The sequence below is a fragment of the Ursus americanus genome, chromosome 30 (genome assembly GCF_024610735.1).
Source record: "Ursus americanus isolate L20-20 chromosome 30, mUrsAme1.1.p, whole genome shotgun sequence".
Taxonomy (NCBI): Eukaryota; Metazoa; Chordata; class Mammalia; order Carnivora; family Ursidae; genus Ursus; species Ursus americanus.
In genome coordinates, this window is record NC_142156.1 from 26,020,917 (window position 1) to 26,045,020 (window position 24,104).

The 24,104-nt window shown below is 43.5% G+C and overlaps 1 protein-coding gene across 1 annotated transcript in view; it reads right to left on the minus strand.

The window, feature by feature from the left end:
• The window catches only part of LOC148107468 (small G protein signaling modulator 1-like), an 84,581-nt gene that overhangs the window by 25,707 nt on the left and 34,770 nt on the right, over nucleotides 1-24,104 (minus strand). Inside the window, 3 exon segments of the mRNA XM_087857172.1 lie at nucleotides 2,686-2,815; nucleotides 3,206-3,369; nucleotides 4,444-4,511. Of these exon segments, the coding sequence (XP_087713298.1) occupies nucleotides 2,686-2,815; nucleotides 3,206-3,369; nucleotides 4,444-4,511 (362 nt within the window).

Genomic DNA, 24,104 nt, shown 5'->3' on the forward strand with positions numbered 1-24,104 from the left:
ACACAGCCATCCACAAGCTGCAAACACGTGAGCGTGGCTATGTTCCAATAACACTTTATTTATGGACACTGAAATCTGAGTTTCGTATTTTTACAGGTCACAAATATTACTCTTCTTTTGATTTTTTTCAATCATTAAAAAAATGTAAAAACCATTCTTAGCTCATGGGTCGCACTGAATGAGGTTGGCTCCGGCCCCTGGGCCCTGGTTTGCCAAGTCCTGACCTAGGAGATTGAGAAGGGTGCACATCTGTCCCACAGGCCCTGCCCCCTCAAGGATGACTGGTAATCCCTGGCCTCTTCCCTTGGGCTGCGAGGCTGGGAAGTTATGGACCCAGGGCCACTTGTCATCAGAGCTCAGTAGCTGACAGGGCCCAGCCCTAGCCACTGTTAGTGCAGAAAGCTCCTCCCCAAGCTGACTCACTGATGAGCTGGCCAAGAAAGACCAGTGAGCCCCTGTAAAATGTTCTAGAAAAGCATCCCCAGTTCTCCGCCAGTCTGAGGGAAGCATTGATCAGCTTCAGCAAGCTGTGGCCAGTATGCCTTGGCCCCGGCCCCAGCATCTCACACTCCACCAGCATCACCAGTGGACCCCTTCCCTATGGACCCCACAACACTCCAAGCTGCATTCTGCCACGTGGAGGCTGGACAGCGTGAGGGCATCCATTTGTCTCCGGCTTCCCTCGTCCTGGGGACCAAGACTCAAAAGACAGCATGGCAGAGGTGGCCAGCACCCAGCCCCAGGCATGGGAGGAGCCCAGACATTACTGGGGGGCTGCTGCTTCCGGCCCGACACGGGGAAGGTGGTGTCCCATCTGGCTCGCGCCCACTGACCGCCCCTGGCCACCACCAGCACGGACCGGCTGGTAGGAACCACCGTCCTGGCGGGGCTCGCGGAGCCGGGGGCAGGGCTGCCCAGGGGGTCAGGAGCAACTTGAGACACAAAACAAAAAGCACTAGTGAAATGAAATGTCTGAGGTGGGCAGAACCCTGAAACAGCCAAAGAACCCACTCCTCGGGGCTTGATCTCCCCCCTGCCCGGCTCTGCACAGCTCCCATGTATTGTGTTGGCTTTGAGGAAGAAAGAACGCTGATGTTTATAAAATGCCCTACTGTGTGCCGGCTGCTGTGCAGGGATTGCTTTATCAGCCTTAATGCCCCTGTGGGAGACGCATCTCTCCTCCCATTCTGCAGAGTGGAAACTGAGGCTCAGAATGGCAACACTACTGAACCATCCACGGCCCCAGCAGGTGGTAACTGGCATAACAGCTCTTTCCGACCGAGGTCCCCTTTCTCTTTCTGCTAACGACAGCTATCACTTACTGAGAGCAAATATTATTATTATTATTATCCCCTTTTACAGATTTGGGAACTGAGGCACAGATGGAAGCATCATGCCCAAGACCACCCAGTGAACAAATAGTGCAGCTGGGATTCTGACCCAGGGCATCAGACCCCAAGACCCTATTCACACTCTCCTGACCGATATCCCCCCTCAACCTCATCCATCCTCTGTCCAGACCAGCAGTTCTCAACTGGGGCAATTCTGGCCCCTCAAGGACATTTGGCGATGTCTGGCGACATTTTTTGTTGTCGCAACCTGAGAATTTGCTAGATGCTATTGGCATCTATCCAGTGGGTAGAGACCAGGGATGCTGCTTGCCATCCTATAATGGACAAGACCCCCCCTCCCAAACACACAATTATTCATCCAATGTGTCAACCCCGCCCTAGGCCAGCTCTGTTCAATAGGAATCTTCCCTGAGCCACCAGCTTATTTTAGAAGTTTCTAGTAGCCACACTAAAAGGGGGGAAAGAAACAGATGAAATCAATTTCAACAGTATATTCTGTTTGACCTAGTGTATCCCTAATGTTACCATTTTAACATAGAGTCAATATAACATTGCTGATGAGATATTTTACATTCTTTCCTATTGTTGCTCCAAAGTCTCCAGAATGCAGGGTGTCTTTTACACTTAAGGCACATCTCTCTTCGAACTCGTTGCATTTCAAGTGCTCGGGAGCCACACGTGGCTCACGCCTACCACGCCAGATGGTACAGACAGTCTCAGCAACACAGGAGTCTGAAAATGCCCTCCTCTGACTCTGAGCCTGTCTGCACGGTTCAGAACTTGTCTTTGCCTCCTCTGTGCACACAGACCGGGTGGTGGAGACAGAGGCAGGAAGACACTGAGAGGGGGTTTAGAACCATTTATGGCCCCTCATCCCTCCCACAGGGCCAAACTCTTCTCTCTTATTACTTGAGGCAGGCATCTGCAAACTTTTTCTATAAAGGGCCAGATAGTAACTATTTTTGGCTTTGTGGACCATACGGTCTCTGTCACAACACTCCCACTCCGCTGCTGCGGTGTGAGAGCAGCCACACACAATATGGATATGAATGGGCGGGACTGTGTTCCAATAAAACTTTATTTACAAAAGTAGGCAGGGGGCCGAATTTGGACCACAGGAAGGAGTCTGCCCATTTCTGATGTAGGCACTTCTTCAGAAAGGACGTCCTTGTTCTCAAAGATTCTGAAAACCATACATGACTGCTTGTGTTAGCTCTGTGAGGCTCAGGCCCCTGGGAAAAAAACCACTTGTCCTCTAGTTCCAAACACCTGGAATCATTTTCATGATCAGCTAACATCTGGATCCAGGGGGCCCAGAGACGGGGCAGCTTACCGAATTCAGACCGCATGCCGGGGCAGATGGTCCTGAACACGTAATCTGTGGCCTCGTCGTCTTCCTTGTCTGAAGACGTGGACTCGGAACCCTGAGGGCTTCGCTTGCGCAGTTTGGGAAATACTTTGCCCTGAAAGAAGGTGTCCTATTGCACAGTCCTTGGGATACACCTGTCCCCACAATCTGCACAGCCTGAGGGTTTCAGTGGGGTGTGTATGTGCCCACAAAGCCACTTAAGGATCCATGGGCAAGAATGACCACTCCTCCGGGTGCCTGGGTGGCTCAGTCGGTTAAGCATCTGACTCTTGATTTCGGCTCAAGTCATGATCTCAGGGTCGTGAGATCCGGCCCCAAGTCTTGGGTTGGGTGCGGAGCCTACTTGGGATTCTCCCTCTCCCCCACCCCTCCCCCACCCTGCTTGCACACACACGCATGCACCTCTCTTTCAAAAAATAAAGAATGACCACTCCCCGTAGCTGACCCCCACCCCAGCCTCCCTGGGTCCCCTGTGATCACTCACCTTTCCCCGCTGAGACCAGAGTGGAGGGTCCAGCTGCCCATGAGGGAGCAGCCCATTTTCCAGGCACGAGAGGAACTGCAGGAGGTGCCCTCCCTTGGGGAAGCAGAAAGGCGGCCTCTGGATCCCGTCCTGGCTGACCAGCACCACTGTCCCGCCGCTGTCCACTGCCACCACGACCCAGCCAGAGGAGATCCAGCGGGAAGTCAGTATGAGGCATGGGTATGGGGCCCTCCCGGCATACACATCCCCCCAGGCATGTCAAACCAGACCCACAGACCTGCTCCAAGGCTCTGAGAAAGGCCTGGGCAGAAGGTCAGGGCCAGTTTTTAGCCCCCGCCAAGCCTCTTCCACCCCACCTGCCACGGTCACTGACCAGGAAGTAGAGGACATGATCCAGAAGACTATGTTTGGCCCCGATGAAGTCACCCCCCAAAGGAAATGATGCCCCTAAACATGTGATGTCCCTCTACACCCTCAATCACCCTCTACGAATCAGCCTGACCTATTTCTTCATGGAGGCTTGCAGACCTATCCCTTCTCAGGGCAGTAGTTGACTTGCTAGCACGTATTGAGCGCTTACTGTATATAGCACAGCATGTTAAAGGCAGTGTCTTACTGGAATACTCAAAATAGACCTATGAGGTATATCTCTTATTGTGTGTTTTACAAGTGATGAAACCAAGGCTCAGAGAGGCGATGTAATTTGCCCAGGGCTGCACAGTAGGGCCTGGATCTGAACCCAGATCTGTCTCACTAACTAAGCTTCATGTTTTGTGCCTTGGTGGGGCATGGATCACTTGCTTTCTACAGCAGGATGGCCTTTTGCTTGTTCTGAATGTGCCTTCTCTGAGCCTTAAAGGAGAACTCTAGTTATTAATCCCAGATCTTGAGAGCACAGGCTTTGGAATGATAAAGACCTGATTTCGAGTCCAAACTCAGGAGTTCCCGGGGTGTGTGACCTCGTGCCAAGCTGTTTAGAGCCCTGCTTGGCACATCGTAAGCGCTCAATAGGCGTGAGCAGCTAATACCATGGGTTTGGTGCTGAGCCCTTATCATATGTCACAGGATGTTCACAACAACGCCAGGAGTAGGTGCTGTTGTGATTCCGTTTTACAGATGGGGAAACTGAGGCTCAGCGAGAGGTCACTTGTTTGAGGCTGCACAGGTACTAAGGAGGTGGGGCCAGGCAGGGGAGCCAGGAGGAACACCCCAGCCCCGTGCTCCCCCATGGTCCCTACCTTGCTGATGGCAGTGCAGGTACACAATCTCCTCCAGGCAGATGGTCATGGCATAGTCCCAGTAGACGCTGGAAGGGGAGGGATGGTTAGGTCCGCAGGATGCCTGCTCACCGATTCGTGGCAAAGGGCCCAGGAGGCCACGAAACCACACCCATGGGCTCCTGCACCCTTCTCACTAGGACCCACCTGTCTCCAACATCTGTATTCCAGGCTTCCCAGAATCCATCTCCCCTTCTTTGGTCCCAGCACCCCAGTTTTCTAAGGACCACTCCTCTCTTAACCCCAGTCCATGTGGCTGAGGCGGAGTCCACCCACCCTCTATGCCAGGATTCCAGGAATGGCCATCTGACCCCAGCCTGGCCGGTCAGCATTTTCCACTGTTCCAGCCAAGTGACTGGTTTAGGGATGGCCCTGCAACCCAAGCAGAAATAATGAGGCTCGGAGAGAGAGTTAAGATGGCAGAGGAGTAGGGGGTCCCCTTTTTCAGCCGGTCCCCTGAGTCGAGCTGGATAGGTACCAGACCAGCCTAAACACCCACGGAATCAGCCTGAGACGCAGGAAGATACATCTGGATCTCTACAAATGAACATCTCTAGCACTGAGCATTGAGGTACGAAGTGGGGGAGCCGTGAATCCCCGCACAGATATTGGAAGATAAATTAGAAGGGGGAGGGAGCCACCGTGCTCGGGCACCGACCAGGAAGCAGGAGCCACCTGCACGGGGGAGCGGGCGGGCTCCCGGACTGGCACCCGCAAGAGAGAGAGCAGACTGAGACCGTAAGCCTGGGAACGCGCCCGACCAGAGTGAAAACCAACGCCCCGGAGTGCTCACTGGAACCGGACTGATACCGGGAGCTCGGGAGTGTGCGCGCGTCCAAACTGAAAACCAGAGCTCTGGAGTGCACACTCAAACTAGGCTGAAACCAACAGTTTGGGAGTGCGCGTGCGCGACCAGACTGAAAACCGGTGCTCCGGAGCACCCCGAACCACACTGAAACCGAGAGCTCGGGAGCGCACGCGGGAACCGGGGCGGCTGGCGGTGTTCGAAGCACAAAGGATAGGGACTTGCCAGCCCTGGAAGCGAGGACTGGGAGAGTGGCTGTGGGGCGCACAACCCGGGACACTTCAGGGTTTTTAGCAGCACCAACAGAAACAGAGGTAAAGTGGCCAGGAGAGTTCAGTGGAGAGCGGACTGTGATCTCTCTGTTCTGAGACAGAGGCTAGGATTCAGCCACTGCTGCTCTGACTCTCAGAAGAGGCACAGAAAACCATCAGGGAAAGCTGCCAGAGAACAAAAGCCCGGAATTACCAGCTCACATTGTGCCCATCCCCATCCCCCCTCGCAGGGGACAGGGCAACTCTACCCAAACAGGGGTGCCTGAGTATCAGTGCGGCAGGCCCCTCCCCCAGAAGGCAGGCTGAAAAATCAAGAAGCCCACATTCCTAAGGTCCCTATAAAACAAAAGCACGCTGCCTGGGTCCTGGTCAATAATTTGGGCTCTGGGCATCCCGGCTACCTCTCCTCATCAGAATGACGAGAAGGAGAAATACCCCCCAGCAAAGAAAAGACCATGAGTCTGTGGCCTCTGCCACAGAACTGATATTTATGGATATAACCAAATTGTGAGAAATGGAGTTCAGAGTAACAATGGTCAAGATGATGTGTAGACTTGAAGAAAATATTAACGAGAATATAGAATCTCTAAGGGCGGAAATGAGAGCGAATCTGGCAGAAATTAAAAATGCTATGAATCAAATGCAGTCTAAACTAGAGGCTCTGACGGCTAGGGTGAATGAGGCAGAAGAAGGAATTAGTGAAATGGAGGATGGGATGGTAGAAGGGAAAGTTAAAATGAAACTTGGCTCAAAAAAATCCAATCTCAAGAATGTAGGTTACGGGAGATTACTGACTCAATGAAACGTTCCAATGTCAGAATCATCAGCATCCCCGAAGGGGTGGAAAAAGAGAGAGGTCTAGAAGAGATATTTGAACAAATTGTAGCTGAAAACTTCCCTAATCTAGCAAAGGATTCAAGCATTCGTGTTCAAGAGGCAGAGAGGACCCGTCCCAAATTCAACCACGACAAACCTACGCCACGCCCGTCATGTCATAGTGCATTTCGTAACTATTAGATTGAAGGATGCAGTATTGAAAGCGGCCAGGGCAAAGAAATTTCTCACATACAAAGGCAAAAATATCAGGATTACGTCAGACTTGTCTACACAGACCTGGAATGAGAGAAAGGGTTGGGGGGGGCATTTTTAAAGCTCTTTCAGAGAAAAACATGCAGCCAAGGATCCTTTATCCAGCAAGGCTGTCATTCAGAATTGATGGACAGATAAGGACCTTCCAGAATCGCCAGACACTGACCAATTTCATAACCACGAAACCAGCCCTACAGGAGATATTAAGGGGGGGTTCTATAAAAGTAAAAAGGCCCAAGAGTGATACAGAACAGAAAGCTACAATCTATAGAAACAAAGACTTTACAGGCAACATGACCTCATTAAAATCATATTTCTCAGTAATCATTCTCAATGTGAATGGCCTAAATGCTCCCATAAATGCCACAGGGTTGCAGATTGGATAAAAAGACATGACCCATCCATTTGCTGTCTACAAGAGACTCATTTTGAACCTAAAGATACATCCAGACTGAAAGTGAAGGGATGGAAAACCATTTTTCATGCCAGTGGACCTCAAAAGAAAGCTGGGGTAGCAATTCTCAGATCAGACAGATTGGATTTTACTAAAGACTGTAGTTAGAGACACAGTAGGACACTATATTATTCTTAAAGGATGTATCCAACAAGTGGATATGACAATTATAAATGTCTATACCCCCAACAGGGGAGCAGCAAGATACACAAGCCAACTCTTAACCAGAATAAAGAGACATATAGATAAAAATATGTTAATAGTAGGGGACCTCAACACTCTGCTCACAGACAGATCACCTAAGCAGAAAATCAACAAAGAAACAAGGCTTTGAATGAGATACTAGACCAGATGGACCTCATAGATATATATATATATATAGAACACTACACCCCAGAACAAAAGAATACTCATTCTTTTCAAATGCACATGGAACTTTCTCCAGAATAGACCATATACTGGGTCACAAAACAGGTCTCAACCGATACCAAAAGACTGAAATTATTCCCTGCATATTCTCAGACCACATGCTTTGAAATTGGAACTCAATCAAAAGGAAAAATTTGGAAGAAACTCAAATACTTGGAAACTAAGAACCATCCTGCTCAAGAATGATTCGATAAACCAGGAAATCAAAAATCAATTTAAACAATTTATGGAGAATAACAAAAATGAAAACACAATGGTCCAAAACCTACGGGACACTGCAAAGGCAGCCCTAAGGGGGAAATACATAGCCATCCCGGCCTCACTCAAAAGAATAGAAAAATCTAAAATGCAGTTTTTATATTCTGACCTCAAGAAGCTGGAACAGGAACAGAAGAACAGGCCTAACCCATGCACGAGAAAGCAGTTCAAGATTAGAGCAGAGATCAATGAATTAGAAACAAAGAGCACAGTAGTTCAGATCAACAGAATTAGAAGCTGGTTCTTTGAAAGAATAAATAAGATCAATAAGCCACTGGCAAGACTTATTCAAAAGAATAGAGAAAGGACCCAAATTAATAAAATTATGAATGAAAAGGGAGAGGTCACAACTAACACCAATGAAATAGGAAGGATCATTAGAAACTTTTATCAACAGCTTTATGCCAATAAATTAAACAACCTGGCAGAAATGGATGCCTTCCTGGAAACCTATAAACTACCAAAACTGAAACTGGAAGAAATTGATTTTTTAAACAGACCAATTAATTATAAGAGATTGAAGCAGTGATCAAAAATCTCCCAAAAAACAAGACTCCAGGGCCTGATGGATTCCCCAGGCAATTCTACCAAACATTCAAAGAAGAAATAATACCTATTCTCCTGAAGCTGTTTCAAAAAACTAGATACAGAAGGAAAACTAGCAAACTCATTCTATGAGGCCAGTATTACTTTGCCTGATCCCCAAACCAGGCAAAGACCCCCTCAAAAAGGAGAATTACAGACCGATTTCCCTGATGAATATGGACGCCAAAATTCTCAACAAGATCCTAGCTAATAGGATCCAACAGTACATTAAAAGGATTATCCATCATGACCAAGTGGGATTCATCCCTGGGATGCAAGGGTGGTTCAACATTCGCAAATCGATCAGTGTAACAGATCATATCAACAAGAGTCAAGAACCATACAATCCTCTCAATAGATGCAGAAAAAGCATTTGACAAAATACAGCATCGTTTCCTGATTAAAACACTTCAGAGTGTAGGGATAGAGGGTACATTCCTCAATTTCATAAAAACCATCTATGAAAAGCCTACAGCAAATATCATTCGCAATGGGGAAAAGCTGGAAGCCTTTCCCTTAAGATCAGGAACACGACAAGGATGCCCACTCTCGCTACTATTATTCAACATAGTACTAGAAGTCCTTGCAACAGCAATCAGACAACAAAAAGGGATCAAAGATATCCAAATCGGCAAAGAAGAAGTCAAACTGTCTCTCTTCGCAGATGACATGATACTCTATATATGGAAAACCCAAAGAATTCACCCCCAAACTACTAGAAGTTATAGAGCAATTCAGTAATGTGGTGGGATACAAAATCAATGCTCAGAAACCAGTTGCATTTCTATACACGAACAATGAGACTGAAGAAAGAGAAATCAGGGAATCCATTCCACTTACGATAGCACCAAAAACCATACATTATCTCGGAATTAACTTAACCAGAGAAGTAAAGGATCTGTATTCTAGAAACTACAAATCACTCTTGAAAGACATTGAAGAAGACACAAAAAGATGGAAAAACATTCCATGCTCGTGGATCGGAAGAATTAACATAGTCAAAATGTCTATGCTACCCAGAACAATCTACACTTTCAATGCCATCCTGATCAAAATACCAATGACATTTTACAAAGAACTGGAACAAACAGCCCTTAAATTTGTGTGGAACCAGAAAAGGCCCAGAATCGCCAAGGAACTGTTGAAAAGGAAAAACAAAGCTGGGGGAATCACAAGGCCAGATTTCGAGCTGTACTACAAAGCTGTGATCACAAAGACAATATGGTACTGGCACAAAAACAGACACACAGACCAATGGAACAGGATAGAGAACCCAGAAATGGACCCTCGGCTCTTTGGGCAACTAATCTTTGACAAAGCAGGAAAAAACATCCAGTGGAAAAAAGACAGTCTCTTCAATAAATGGTGCTGGGAAAATTGGACAGCTACAGGCAAAAGAATGAAACTTGACCACTCTCTCACACCATACAAAAAGGTAAACTCCAAATGGATGAAAGACCTCGATGTGAGACAGGATTCCATCAAAATCCTAGAGGAGAACATAGGCAGCAACCTGTAGGACATCGGCCACAGCAACATTTTTCATGATACATCTCCAAAGGCAAGAGAAACAAAAGAAAAAATGAACTTGTGGGGCTTCATCAAGATAAAAAGCTTCTGCACAGCCAAGGAAACAGTCAAAAAAACTAAGAGGCAGCCCACGGAATGGGAGAAGATATTTGCAAATGACACTACAGATAAAAGACTGGTACCCAAGATCTACAAAGAACTGCTCAAACTCAATACACGAGAAACAAATAAACAAATCAAAAAATGGGCAGAAGATATGAACAGACACTTTTCCAATGAAGACATACAAATGGCTAACAGACACATGAAAAAATGTTCAAAATCATTAGCCATCAGAGAAATTCAAATCAAAACCACACTGAGATAGCACCTTCCGCCAGTTGGAATGGCAAAAATTGACAAGGCAGGAAACAACAATCGTTGGAGAGGATGTGGAGAAAGGGGATCCCTCCTACGTTGTTGGTGGGAATGCAAGTTGGTACAGCCACTCTGGAAAACAGTGTGGAGGTCCCTTAAAAAGTTAAAAATTGAGCTACCCTATGACCCAGCCATTGCACTACTGGGTATTTACCCCAAAGATACAGACGTAGTGAAGAGAAGGGCCATTAAGCACCCCAATGTTCATAGCAGCATTGTCCACAATAGCTAAATCGTGGAAGGAGCCAAGATGCCCTTCAACAGGACTGGATTAAGAAGATGTGGTCCATATATACAATGGAATATTACTCAGCCATTAAAAAGAACGATTTCTCAACATTTGCTACAATATGGATTGGACTGGAGGCGATAATGCTAAGCGAAATAAGTCAAGCAGAGAAAGACAATTATCATATGGTTTCACTCATTTATGGAACATAAGAAATAGGAAGATTGGTAGGAAAAGAAGGGGAAGAAGAAAGGGGGGGTAAACAGAAGGGGGAATGAACCATGAGAGACTATGGACTCTGGGAAGCAAACTGAGGACTTCAGAGGGGAGGGGGGTCCGGGAATGGGATAGACTGGTGATGGGTAGTAAGGAGGGCACATATTGCATGGTGCACTGGGTGTTGTTCGCAAGTAATGAATCATGGAACTTTACATCGAAAACTAGGGATGTACTGTATGGTGACTAACATAATAAAAAAAATAAAATAAAAAAATGGATAGCAAAAAAGAAAAAATTAAAAGTAATTTGAAAATAAAAAACAAGATTAAATTTTAGTTTCAACATAATCAATACAAATGAGTTGAACTAATCAATTAAAACACAGACATCAATTTGGAATAAAAATTTAAAAAAATAAATTTCTTTATATTAATTATATTAATTCATTATTACTTAAACTGATTAAAACCACATTTTACATATATTCTAGGCAATAATATATATACATGCATGTATATACATATGTATGTATGTATATTATGTGCATATACATACATATGTTTGTATACACATATATACTATATACATATGAAAGGTATTTGAAATGAAACCATCATTTCCCTGACTGTAGCATCAAAAATGTGGCAGTAAGAATCCAATAAATGACATTTCTATCAATAAAATAGCTTATAATTACAAAATTCCTTGATTATACATTTTGTCCCAGACCCTGCTAAATATGTGTATGGGATATTTATTCATGCTACAGATCTTATTAAATATGTGTATAAGATATTCATAGACCCTACTAAATATGTGGATGAGATTCCAGTTCATTCATATAAATTATTCTTTTCCACTGAAATAAGATTCTTGACAAAGTTATTTAATAAGACTCTCTGCATTTTGATTGACTATTGCTGTGTAACAAACTGCTCCAATAATTAATGGCTTATAACAGCAACGATTTATTATTTCTCCTGATTTTGTGGGTTGAATGAGTCCATCTTGGCCATTCCGCTTATATGGAGATGACTGAGCTTACTAGGTTGCTTTCAGATGGTGGTTTGGCTAGGCTAGAAAGTCCAGATAAATCCTGTACACTTCTCTCTGTCTACACGCGCTGCCTGCCTATAGACAGCTTGGACTTCTTTACACTGTAACTATAATACAAGAGAACAGCACAATTTGCAAGTGTTTATAAAATTTCTATTTGTGTGGTGCTTACAATCGTTAAATTGTCTAAAGAAAGTCACAAGGTCAGGCGTAGAGTCAATGTATGAGGGGACCGCACAAGACATAAATACAGGGAGTGGTTCACTGGGGAATAGTTAATAGTAACAACACTATTTTCACCGTGGTACCACCTCACTCAAACAATCAAAATCTAATTAATTGTGTCTCCATGTTTAAAGGCACCTTTGTCTTTGAACCTTTGCTTCTAAAATAGCATCTGCAACGTAACCCAGTTACGTGAAAATTTAGTATTCTGAGTCACTTTCTAATCGCTCCCCCATATATGAGAAACCTAGAAAACATGTTCTTTCCCAAATTATGTTTAAAGTTATGATACGATTTTTGCAATGTGAGAAGTGACCTATGGGACCAGATGACACAGGTTCAAATCCCAACTGTCGTTTAAAATAACTTCATGACCTCAGGCAAGGTATTTAAAACTCTTCTATAAGAATCCAATTTCTCGTTTGTGAAACCAGAGTTAATATACATATGGTTATGAAAACAATGCTTTGTGACACGTTTTGTTTAACAATGAAAATAAGGATGAGAACGAGTATGTTAATAATGATGAAGACGACATTATTGTTAAATGATGATAAGGGGCGTAAACCCAAACCAAAACTTCCTTTCGTTCAAAACTGCCAGCAACGACTGGGAAGTTAAGAGCATTGCTCTAGTCTCACAGTGAATTTTTTTTTTAAGACTTCATTTATTTATTTATTTATTTATTTATTTATTTATTTATTTATTCGACAGAGATAGAGACAGCCAGTGAGAGAGGGAACACAAGCAGGGGGAGTGGGAGAGGAAGAAGCAGGCTCATAGCGGAGGAGCCTGACGTGGGGCTCGATCCCACAACGCCGGGATCACGCCCTGAGCCGAAGGCAGACACTTAACCGCTGTGCCACCCAGGCGCCCCTCACAGTGAATTTTTAGTAAGTTTAACATTGCATATATTTATGCCATCAATTAATATCATGTAAGCCTACTGCACATTACATATGGATTTCAAACTCATTTTCAGCTCTTCTTTTGCTTTATTTACTAAATATTTAGTTGGTACTGAAGTTCTGCAGCTACGGGTCTGCCCATCCTTTTTTCCTGAACATAAATGGTAATATTTCTCCGCTGGAATTATTTTGCTTTTCAGTGGAAAACAGGCAATTTAAATGTAAACATCTCTAGGGATTTTTCAGACTGCACAGGATTATTCTGTACACTGCTTACCAGAGAGAGCCATTTAATACCCCGTAACAGAGAGCAGTCCCTGAGTCTGTATCTCGAGGTAATGTGAGCAACTTTGCTTCATTCAGTTCCAGACTAAGGATGCACTTCACGGCAGAGATATGGAAATACTCTCAGGACAAATCTGCTCGCGTGGTAGGTCTAACATCCCACTGAAAATATTAACTTGAAAATGCAAATTTAAAACTATCTGCAGAATGGATTTTTATTTCTCAGATTTGAGAGATATCAAATCATATAAAAATATCATATTTTAAATCCCAACAATTTCGTCTTAAGAAAGCATACCACCAATTTCCATTTGTGAATTCATCTATGTAAGGGATTTTTTTATAGGTAAAAGATGATGATTTTCATTTTGTTTTAAGTGGCATTCAACAATTATTATTGAATAAATCACTCAAATACTAAACTAGACTCCTAAATACACAAAGAACCAAAAACTTTTCTTTTCTACATCTATTCTTGATTTCTTCTTTGGATTTACTAATAAAGTGTATTAAACTACATTAATGACAATTTAAAGAAAGTAGAAAAAAGTAAAACTTGCCAGGTTTTCAAGAATATACTGACGTCGAGGATTCAACTGACATTTTGGATAAGGTTCTGAAAAAGTGACATATGAGCCCCAATGAGTAACTCAACGATGCGGATTTTCATACTGAGGAATGAGCAAAAATACCTTAGAAATCACCACACTGAATTAGACTAAAAGTGACACATTTTATCAAGGGTCACACATTTTACTGATGAGTTATGATTATTTCATTCAACTTTAAAACGTAACCCACTTCCTTCACTGAAGAGCTCCAACACATATTTACAGCATTTCACCTGTGGTTTATTTTGCAGATAACATTTTCATGTATCAGTAAGCTTAACGGTGGGGTATTTTTCTTCACACACTTCTACTTGGATGACTGCAACTGAAATGCTGTAAAGCATTAGGGTCAACCCTAAGGACCTGTATACATGTGACCATTTTTAAACAAAAACATGGAAATTCCAAATATCTTCATTGATAATCTGTGGCTACGAAGGATTGCTTCTAGTCTTAGGAGTATTGTTTTGAATTCCAGAAATAGAAGTTGATCGATTTTTTCAGCTTCAATAACTGATTCAAATATGGTCAATATAATCCACAGTTATTAGGTTTCTAGGCTTGACCGAGAGTTTGAGCAAGCTGGAACCCTTATGTTGCCTTAGTATCTAGTTTTCTTAATCGAACACTCTAACAATCAGGCCAGCTGTCTTTTGAAGAGATGACCTGGCGAACGTTACAGTAGTCTTAGCAGGGAAAAGATAAGCAAGGCTTCTTTTAACTTATTTCTGGAGCAATGACAACTATAATGAGGACTTTCATATACTTACTTTTAAGTACAAATCATTCACGATCACAGGGACATTGAGGATGGTTACCTTTGCAGGTCAATTTGTTGATGTAACATTAATGCCATTTAGTCACTGCGGATTTAAGTACCTTCGAATTAACCACTAATAGTTGCGAACTTCTGTGTACTTCCTCTTACAAACCGCCTGGCACAGCCTCCAACAACTTCCCACGCATTTCACAGTTTATTCTTAGTGAGAAGTGCTTCTTTCCTTCTGAACTCTCACGTTACGGGCTAAGGAAAATGAGTGTAGTTTTCTTTTCATTGCGGTCTATATCTAAGTACTTCTCACCAGGAGAGCTTCAGAATTTTGCTGTAAGCTAAATGCATGTTTCTCTAAATGGTAGCTTTGACCTGTGAAACGTGAAATGGTTCTTTTAATGGAAAAATTCCCAAATAGCTAAGGGTTGGATAGTTCACTAAATAATTCTTAAAACAAAACTATGATAATTTATACATTCTTTTAATATGTTATATATATATTTTTAAGATTTTATTTATTTATTTGACAGAGAGAGACAGCCAGCGAGAGAGGGAACACAAGCAGGGGGACTGGGAGAGGAAGAAGCAGGCTCCCAGCGGAGGAGCCTGATGCGGGGCTCGATCCCATAACACCAGGATCACGCCCTGAGCCAAAGGCAGACGCTTAACGACTGAGCCACCCAGGCGCCCCAATATGCTATATATTTTAATATATGATATGTTTACCATAGTGATCATTATATTTTCTATAGCAACTATACCAAAGAGGTGGATTCAAAATTTCCAAGGCTCTTGGCTTAGATCGGAACTCAAACATGAAAGGAATTCTTCCAGAGTCAAACCATTTCTGAATCTGTGAGCTTCCAAAAAGACCTCCCTGAAGCTATCGCGCAAATGGAAAAAAAGCTGGAGCTGCAATCCTCACGTCACCCAACGTGAACTGGGTACTGGCCTCTCCCAAGGTGTCTACGGTTCTTCTGAAATACTCTGCAGTATTCTATACACAGTCAACTCTTTGACTCAAGCAGGCATCGGTCTTCTTTAGGAGAGGCTCACAGGCCCACAAGATAGTCATTCAGGATTCTGTCCTCAGGGGACTCCTGTTTTCAGATTCTATGATAGTCTGTGTGATAGGGCCAGAAATGGCGGGCTACTGGTCACAAATGGCTGTGTGTCCATGACCGGAGACGAGGCTGGAGAGGATGGACTGTGTGGCATTCTATCAAGCCAGAGGGAAGGAAGCCAGCCTTTATGAAGTGCCTACTCTCTCTATGTATTTTCCACACATTCTGTATCTTACATAATCCTCACAGCACATGAGCCACTGGAAAGTAGCAGGTACTCGGAGAACGTGTACTTCCTCAGAGCAGTAAGTTCGTCAGAGTGAGTAGGGATTCAAATTCCAGTTGGCCTGGGGCGCCTGGGTGGCACAGCGGTTAAGCGTCTGCCTTCGGCTCAGGGCGTGATCCCGGCGTTATGGGATCGAGCCCCACATCAGGCTCCTCCGCTAGGAGCCTGCTTCTTCCTCTCCCACTCCCCCTGCTTGTGTTCCCTCTCTCACTGGCTGTCTCTCTCTCTGTCGAATAAATAAAATCTTAAAAAAAAAAAAAATTCCAGTTGGCCTGACTCAAAACACCCATGTTAGTCAGTCAGTTATGTGTGAGTTTATTATTTATTTTTACCTCTTCAGATCCCAGACTGATCTGAGCCAGTGAGCGAGTGCTACTTCAAGAGCACAGAAACAGAGAATAGAAGTCCCCTCACCCAGAGACCCCTGGGAATTCACATATTTTCTATGACAATTTTTGCAAGACCAGGCCATTTCCAGCCATAAGAACTTTGACACTTTGATACTAGAGTTTAGTCTGGACCTTTGAAGATGGGTTCAGAGCTAACCAACATTAACTACTTAATAATCTACCCTGCTCTGCAAACAAGGGCACCTGATTGCCAGCCCAGCGTACTCTCAGGCAGGCTCCGGCCTAGCAAAATTTCAGGTAATGATCGCCATACTGCCCGCGGTACCAGGAAGTGTGCTAATCATATTCCCAACTTCTCACTTGGCTTAGAGCCTTGTATGACTTCATAAAGGCCAAGAGTAACAAAAGTTAGTAGACCTGAACTTCAAAGTTCCAAGCCACAAGAAGCTACCCTCCAAAACTTCACTCTTGCGTCTGCCTTGACAATTCTGATTTTAAGCGTGGTTTGGCCACTGGCACTAACCACAGTCTGCAGGACTGGAAGTAGTTACCATGTCGGCTTACCATGTGGCACTGAGTAAATCAACATCTGTACCTTGTTCTTCTTCACTCATGCAGAACAGGACTTATTTTTTTGAAAGGCATACCCTATTAGTGAAGCTGTTAGACTAAGAAATAATCGTATGTAACTGTTCTGTTTTGTTAGCCAAATATTTTATGTAATGTGAGACCAAGTCTTTTTTTTTTTTTTTTAGATTTTTTTAAAGATTTTATTTATTTATTCGACAGAAATAGAGACAGCCAGCGAGAGAGGGAACACAAGCAGGGGGAGTGGGAGAGGAAGAAGCAGGCTCCCACCGGAGGAGCCTGATGTGGGGCTCGATCCCATAACGCCGGGATCACGCCCTAAGCCGAAGGCAGACGCTTAACCGCTGTGCCACCCAGGCGCCCCAACGACACCAAGTCTTATGTATTCCACGGGACTGTCCATTACCTTAACAAAAAAAGACCATGACCTCACACCTACTGTCTCTGAACAGATAGAGGGGTCAAAGCCAGAGACTAATGGTTTATCAGCCATAAAATAGTCATCTAGGGCCTTAGGACAGCCGATAGGTTAGAATTAGTGAGATGTGATTCTGCGAGTTTTTAGTTTTAGGGTTATAAAGAGATGAGACTGGTGTAAACATGAAGATTCCATTTTGCCCTTAAGTGAAGAACAATCTTGGAATTGGTTTTTGATTGTGAACAGAGACAGAGTGTGTCATAAGTAATTCACCCAACCATAGAAAGCAAAGTATACAAAATTACAGACTGTCCTCAAGTACACAGGGACACATAAGGTTAGATTTCTGCTAGAATATGCAAGAGTCAGTGTAAGTTTGAGAGATGGGGTCGAAGACCTAACTGCTGAACCCAGACAAGACATCCTGTGTGATTTGGGGCAAACCACCAAAATACTCTGTTTCATTTGCTAGACCCCTAACACAGAGGTGACAACAGCTACTGCCTTTAGGTCACACATTACATGAATAATCATAGGATCCTTAAGTCCAATTTATTTATTTGTTCAAATTGGTAACGAATCCACATCAGACAAACTTTAAAAGACGCAAAAGTACTCAATAAAAGCTCTCTACTTCTGACACCCAATCCACCATCCCCTTCCAAGAAACGACTGATGGGACAATTTCTTACGTACAGTTTCAGAAATGGTCTGGCATTTACAAGCGCACGCAAACACATACCTTTCTCTGCCTACTGCATTCAGTGCCTTGAACAGTGCTGGACACAGTGGGTAAGGCACAAATATTCATTTAACAGAATTAGTACTATAGGTACTTTTTGCATCTTGCCCTTGCATTCAGATATATCTTGGAAATAGCTGCCTCACTCTTTTCCTTTCCAAAATTCTTCTTTTGGTGTAATATACATACAGGAAATGCACGTGCCACACATGCACAGTGCACTAGGTTTTCATAAACTGAATCACCTAGCTATGCGGCACCCTGATCAAGAAAGGACATTACCAACAGCCTAAATGCTCTGCTCATCCTCACTGCCAGCACACCTTTCACCCTGCACACACCTAGAGTAACCGCTACCCTGACTTCTAAAAACCAATTAGTTTCTCCTGTATTCGTATTTATAGAAATTCAATAATACAATGGGTACCCTTTTCTGTTCACCTTCTTTCCCATAGCCTTTTGTCGGATTAAACTGTATTTTTGTGAGGACATGTAAATCCTTCATTCTCACTGCCCTATGGTATTTCATTGAGTGGAGACACCATCATTGATACATATGTTCAACTGCCAACGGGTATGTGTGTAGTTCCCAATTTGGGGCTATTTTATTTAGTGTACTTGAACATTCTGCACAAACTTGTCATTCCCCTAACAGTGAAACTGCTGAGGCACAGAGGAGGTCCACGCCTAACTTTCCTAGGAACTACTGAACTGCTTTCCAAAATGGTTGTACCGATCGATGTACGCTTCCACGACACGTGAGACTTCCTACAGCCATATGTCCTCACCAATAGCCGGAATGATTCCATGGTTTGGTTTTGTTTAGAGATTTTAGTTATTTATTCGTCAGAGAGAGAGAGAGAGAGAGCACCAGCAGGAGGGAAGGGTAGAGGGAGAGGGAGAAGTAGACTCCCTGCTGAGCAAGAAGCCCGACGCAGCACTCGATTCAGGACCCTGGGATCATGAGCTGAGCCGCAGGCAGATGCTGAACTGACTGAGCCAGCCAGGTGCCCTCCATGGTTTTGTTTGTTCTGTTTAGCTCTTCTGGTGGGGCTGCCATTGTGTTTACAACTCCACGATGACAAATGGAAAGCAGCCACCTTCCAAAGGTTTACTGGACATTTGGATTATCATCTTTTATGATAATCTATTCAAGTCTTTTGCCCATTTTTCTATTGGGTTATTCTTTTCTCTTACTGATTTCTAGTTCTTTACATGTTGGCAATATGATCCGTTGGTCAGACACGTGTACTGGGAATGTCTTCTTCCTTCTGTGGGTTGCCATTTTAATCTCTCAAGGGTGTCTTTCTGTGAACAGAAGTTCTTAATTTTAATAGACTTGGTATAATTTTTTTTTCCTAAGTTAGTGTATTTTGTGTCCCTTTTTAGAATCTCTGCCTATTCCAAGGTCAAGATGTTCTCTTATGCTCTCTGCTTTTTTTTTTTAAAGATGTATTTATTTATTCTTAGAGAAAGAGAGAAAGCGGGGGAGGGGCAGAGGGAGAGAAAGAATCTCAAGCAGGGTCCCCGCTTAGCACAGAGCCGGGCACAGGGCTCAATCTCACAACCCTGAGATCATGACCTGAGCCAAAATCAAGAGTCAGATGCTTGACTAAGCCACCCAGACACCCCTATTGTGCTCTCTTTTGAAAGTCTCCACCTTTCAGACCTTTGGAATCATTTTTTATGGCATGAAGTAGGGGTCCAGTGATCAATTCTTTTGGCATGAGGCAAGGGTCCAGCACATTTTTTCAATATACACAACCAATTGACCCGGCACCATTTTTTGAAGAGATCATCCTTAAACCACCAAATGCCAGTATCATCAGTATCATCTTTAGCAGACACTTTGTCTGTCTGAGCCTGATATTTACATGCATGTGCCATAAATTACTAAACCCATCCCCCACTGACTCACATACATTTTCACATTTTTTTATGAAAATGCTCTAATGAATACACTTGTCCATATATCATTCCCCACATGTGTTACTGTATCTTCAGGATAAACTCACAGAAGTGGAATTGGTAAGTCAAAAGGTATATGCATTTTAAATCAATATTTGATAGAGGTTATACCAATTTTATTTTATTTTATTTTTTTTTAAAGATTTTTTTTTAAGATTTTATTTATTTATTTGACAGAGATAGAGACTGCCAGTGAGAGAGGGAACACAAGCAGGGGGAGTGGGAGAGGAAGAAGCAGGCTCCCAGTGGAGGAGCCTGATGTGGGGCTCGATCCCGTAACGCCGGGATCACGCCCTGAGCCGAAGGCAGACGCCCAACCACTGTGCCACCCAGGCGCCCCAAGGTTATACCAATTTTAATTGGATCTTTCAGACCACAATGATACGGCACATACAGTATTCTTATAAGACACGGCACATTAGAATTACGCTTATACCAAAGTTCCCAACATTTTCTGAGCCTTTGGATTCCTTTTTCAAAGACAATAAATGTGTAACTATGCTTCGAGTACCCACTGATTGAGAAAAGATATACAAGCATGGAAGTTCATAGAAACTGTGCCTCACAATCCTGTGAGATGGAAAAACTAAAATGAATCACGCTGTCATGATGTGGGGGGCAAGCCTTCTCTGTTTATTTGCTTCTGTTCATAAGGGAGCTCAAAGCCTGGCTGGAGAGCTCAGAAACCAGGTAGACGGACGCCAGCCCTGTTCTAGGAGGAGTGTGTTCCAATACGAAGTCCACAGTAGCTCTCGGCCTGAGATGAGGGAGCATATCCTCCCAGTATCGAACTGCCCACTGCCCCTTCCCATCAGAACAGTGCAGGAGGACTGGCATCCCCCACGACAGCAGGGAGCCTTGCTCAGACTTCTCCTAGCTTAAGTGTTCTGAATAAAGCATCACTATTTTGCTCAAAATACAGGTCTAAAAAAAGACCAACGTTCTCTCACTTCCAGGTCAATATTATAATCCTTTATGATCGATACATGACCTCTCCTTCACCCATCAACACTCGTTAAACCATAGTAACATTCATTCTCAAACATGCCTGTAAAGTTGTAAGACTGTCACACTACTTATTAATTTTGCGACTGACATTATTTCAATACCATGGTGCTGGGCGACTGACATTATGTCAATACCATGGACCAAAGACCACTGGGCCCATAGCAGGCCTGAAACATGACCACCATGGAACCCACAGCGTGACTTCTACTTTGCAGGCTCAAACCTTCAAAACATCCTTCCTTCCCAGAACTCTTAAAAAGGGGAAGGTGAACAGCAAAGAAAACCGTCAACAAAACGGAAAGGCAGCCTACCAAATGAAAGAAAATATCTGCAAATCACCTATCTGATAAGGAGTTATCCAATATAGAAAGAAATCATAAACTCAGTAGCAAAAAAAAAAATCCAAATTAGAAATGGGAAGAAGATATGAACAGACATTTTTCCAAAGACACATGCCCCAGAGACACATGAAAAGATGTCCAATGTCACGAATCATCAGGGAAACACAAATCAAAACCACAATGAGATATCACCGCAAATCTTTTAGAACGTTATTATTAAAAAGACAAGAAGCAAGTATTAGTGAGGATATGGAGCAAAGGAAAGTCTTGTGTCAGTTGATGGGAATGTAAATTAGTGCAGCTAGTATGGAAAACAGTATGGAGTTTCCTCAAAAATTAAAAATAGAACTACCATCTAATCCATCAATCCCCCTTCTGGGTATTTATTCAAAGGAACACTAACTTGAAAAGATAGCTGCACCTCCATGTTTCATGCATCATTATTTAAAATAGCCAAGATTTGGAAACAAGCTAAGCGTCCACTGATGGATGAATGGATAAAGAAAATGTGATACAGACACACCGGAATATTATTCACCCATAAAAAAGAAGAAAATCCTGCCATTTGCAGGATTATGCTAAGTGAAAGAAGACAGAGAGAGAAAGACAAATATTGTCTGATATCACTTACATGTGGATTGTAAGCAAAAAAAAAAAACCCCAAAAATGGAACTCATAGATAGAACAGATTGGTGGCTGCCAGAGGTGGGGGATGGGTGGCGATCGAAAGGTACAAATTTCCAATTCTAAAATAAGTAAGTCCTGGGGATGTAATGTACAGCCTAGTGACTACAGTTAATAATACTGTACTGTCTATTTGAAAGTTGAAATTAGCCTTTAAAAGTCCAATTCTAAAATAAGTAAGTCCTGGGGATGTAGTGTACAGCCTAATGACTACAGTTAATAATACTGTACTGTCTATTTGAAAGTTGAAATTAGCCTTTAAAAGTCCTCATCACGGGGCGCTTGGGTGCCGCAGTTGGTTACCCGTGCAACTCTTGGTTTCAGCTCAGGCTGTGATCTCAGGATCACGGGATCGAGCCACATCGGGCTCCATGCTTAGTGTGGAGTCGGCTTGAGACTCTCTCTCTCCCTCTGCCTTTCCCTCTGCCCCTCCTACTCATGCTATTTCTCTCTAAAATAAATAAATAAATCTTAAAAAAAAAAAAAAAGGTCTCCATCACCAGGAAAACTTTATAACGATGTGTGCTTATGGATGTTAACTAGACTTAACGTGGTGATCATTTCACATTCTAGACACTTGACACTGTACAAGTGAACTTGCCATCATGTTATATGTCAATGATATTTCAATAAGGGGGGGGGAGAAGATGATTTGATAGCTGGATCTTCTTTATAACAAACCTCCACCTAGAAAAAACCCAGGGAAGACAGACATTTTCCCGTTAGGACTGCGTGGGGTTCAATTACTTGTCAGACCCCTAAGTAGGCGTATAAAGAAACTTGCTCTGTCTGGTTATAAAGAGAGAGGAAGCAGCCAGAAGACAATAGGCTGAAACAAATCTGCTAGTAGACCCATGACTCTGGTTAATCACTTTATGCCTCTGCGGCATATTTTTCCAATATACAAGGATGTTAGCTATGAAGGGATACGTATAGACTCTAGCCCTTAATATTTTGATTCTACACACAAAAAGGCAAAGCTGTCAGATTCTGTAACTCAGGTTTATGACTTATAACCAGTCTCCAGCAGGAAAGTCTGGGGAGGGAGAGCCCTATCACTCCAGGCTCAGAGAAAGTACAGACAAAGTACGGCACATCCTGTCCCAGGTACACATGTAACAAACCGGTCAGCAGGATGCATTCTTACGCACCTTGGCTGAGTCAGCCAAGAGCTATCTTCAAGAGGGAATGAATCTCTGCTCCGATCTCTTTTCCTCAAGTTATTTGACAAGATAAAGAATGGATGCCTAGGATTCTTAGAGAGAGAGGGCTTCCAAGGGGTCCAACTACTGTATCTGACATGGGCAGTCCCCGAGTTTAATGGGGTATGGGAAAGTAGGAGAAAATGGCACAATCTGGAAACGTGGATCCATGACTATAAAGCCACTGGAACAACAGCAGCTTTGCGATGGCACAGAGCTTTGGGAAAGACAAAGACCACTTTCGTCTCTTGCTTGGGAACTGGCTGCCAGTAATTCAGACAATCGTTTGAGTCCCGACTGCCGGAGCACACGGCCTGGACATCACTTGCAAAAATAAAATTAACACAACCATCCTCTGCTTTCCCTTGCTTACCCAAATCTCTGCCTCAAAGTCATTTCTTCGCCTGATGTCCAAAGCACATTTTTTTTAACCTCTTACTTTTTTTAAAAAATAATATTTTTTATTATGTTAGTCACCATACAATACATCCCTAGTTTTTGATGTAAAGTTCCATGATTCATTACTTGCATATAACATTTTTAAACTTAAAAATAAAAGCCCATGATTCCTGAGGTATGCTGGATGCTACCTATAAACCAATGTCGAAGGACTGCCAAAGAGGTGTCTGGGTGGCTCAGTGGTTAAGCATCTGCCTTCGGCTCAGGGCGTGACCCCAGAGCCCTGGGATCGAGCCCCACATCAGGCTCCTCCACTGGGAGCCTGCTGCTTCCTCTCCCACTCCCCCTGCCTGTGTTCCCTCTCTCTTGCTGGCTGTCTCTCTCTCCGTCAAATAAATAAATAAATAAATAAATAAATAAATAAATAA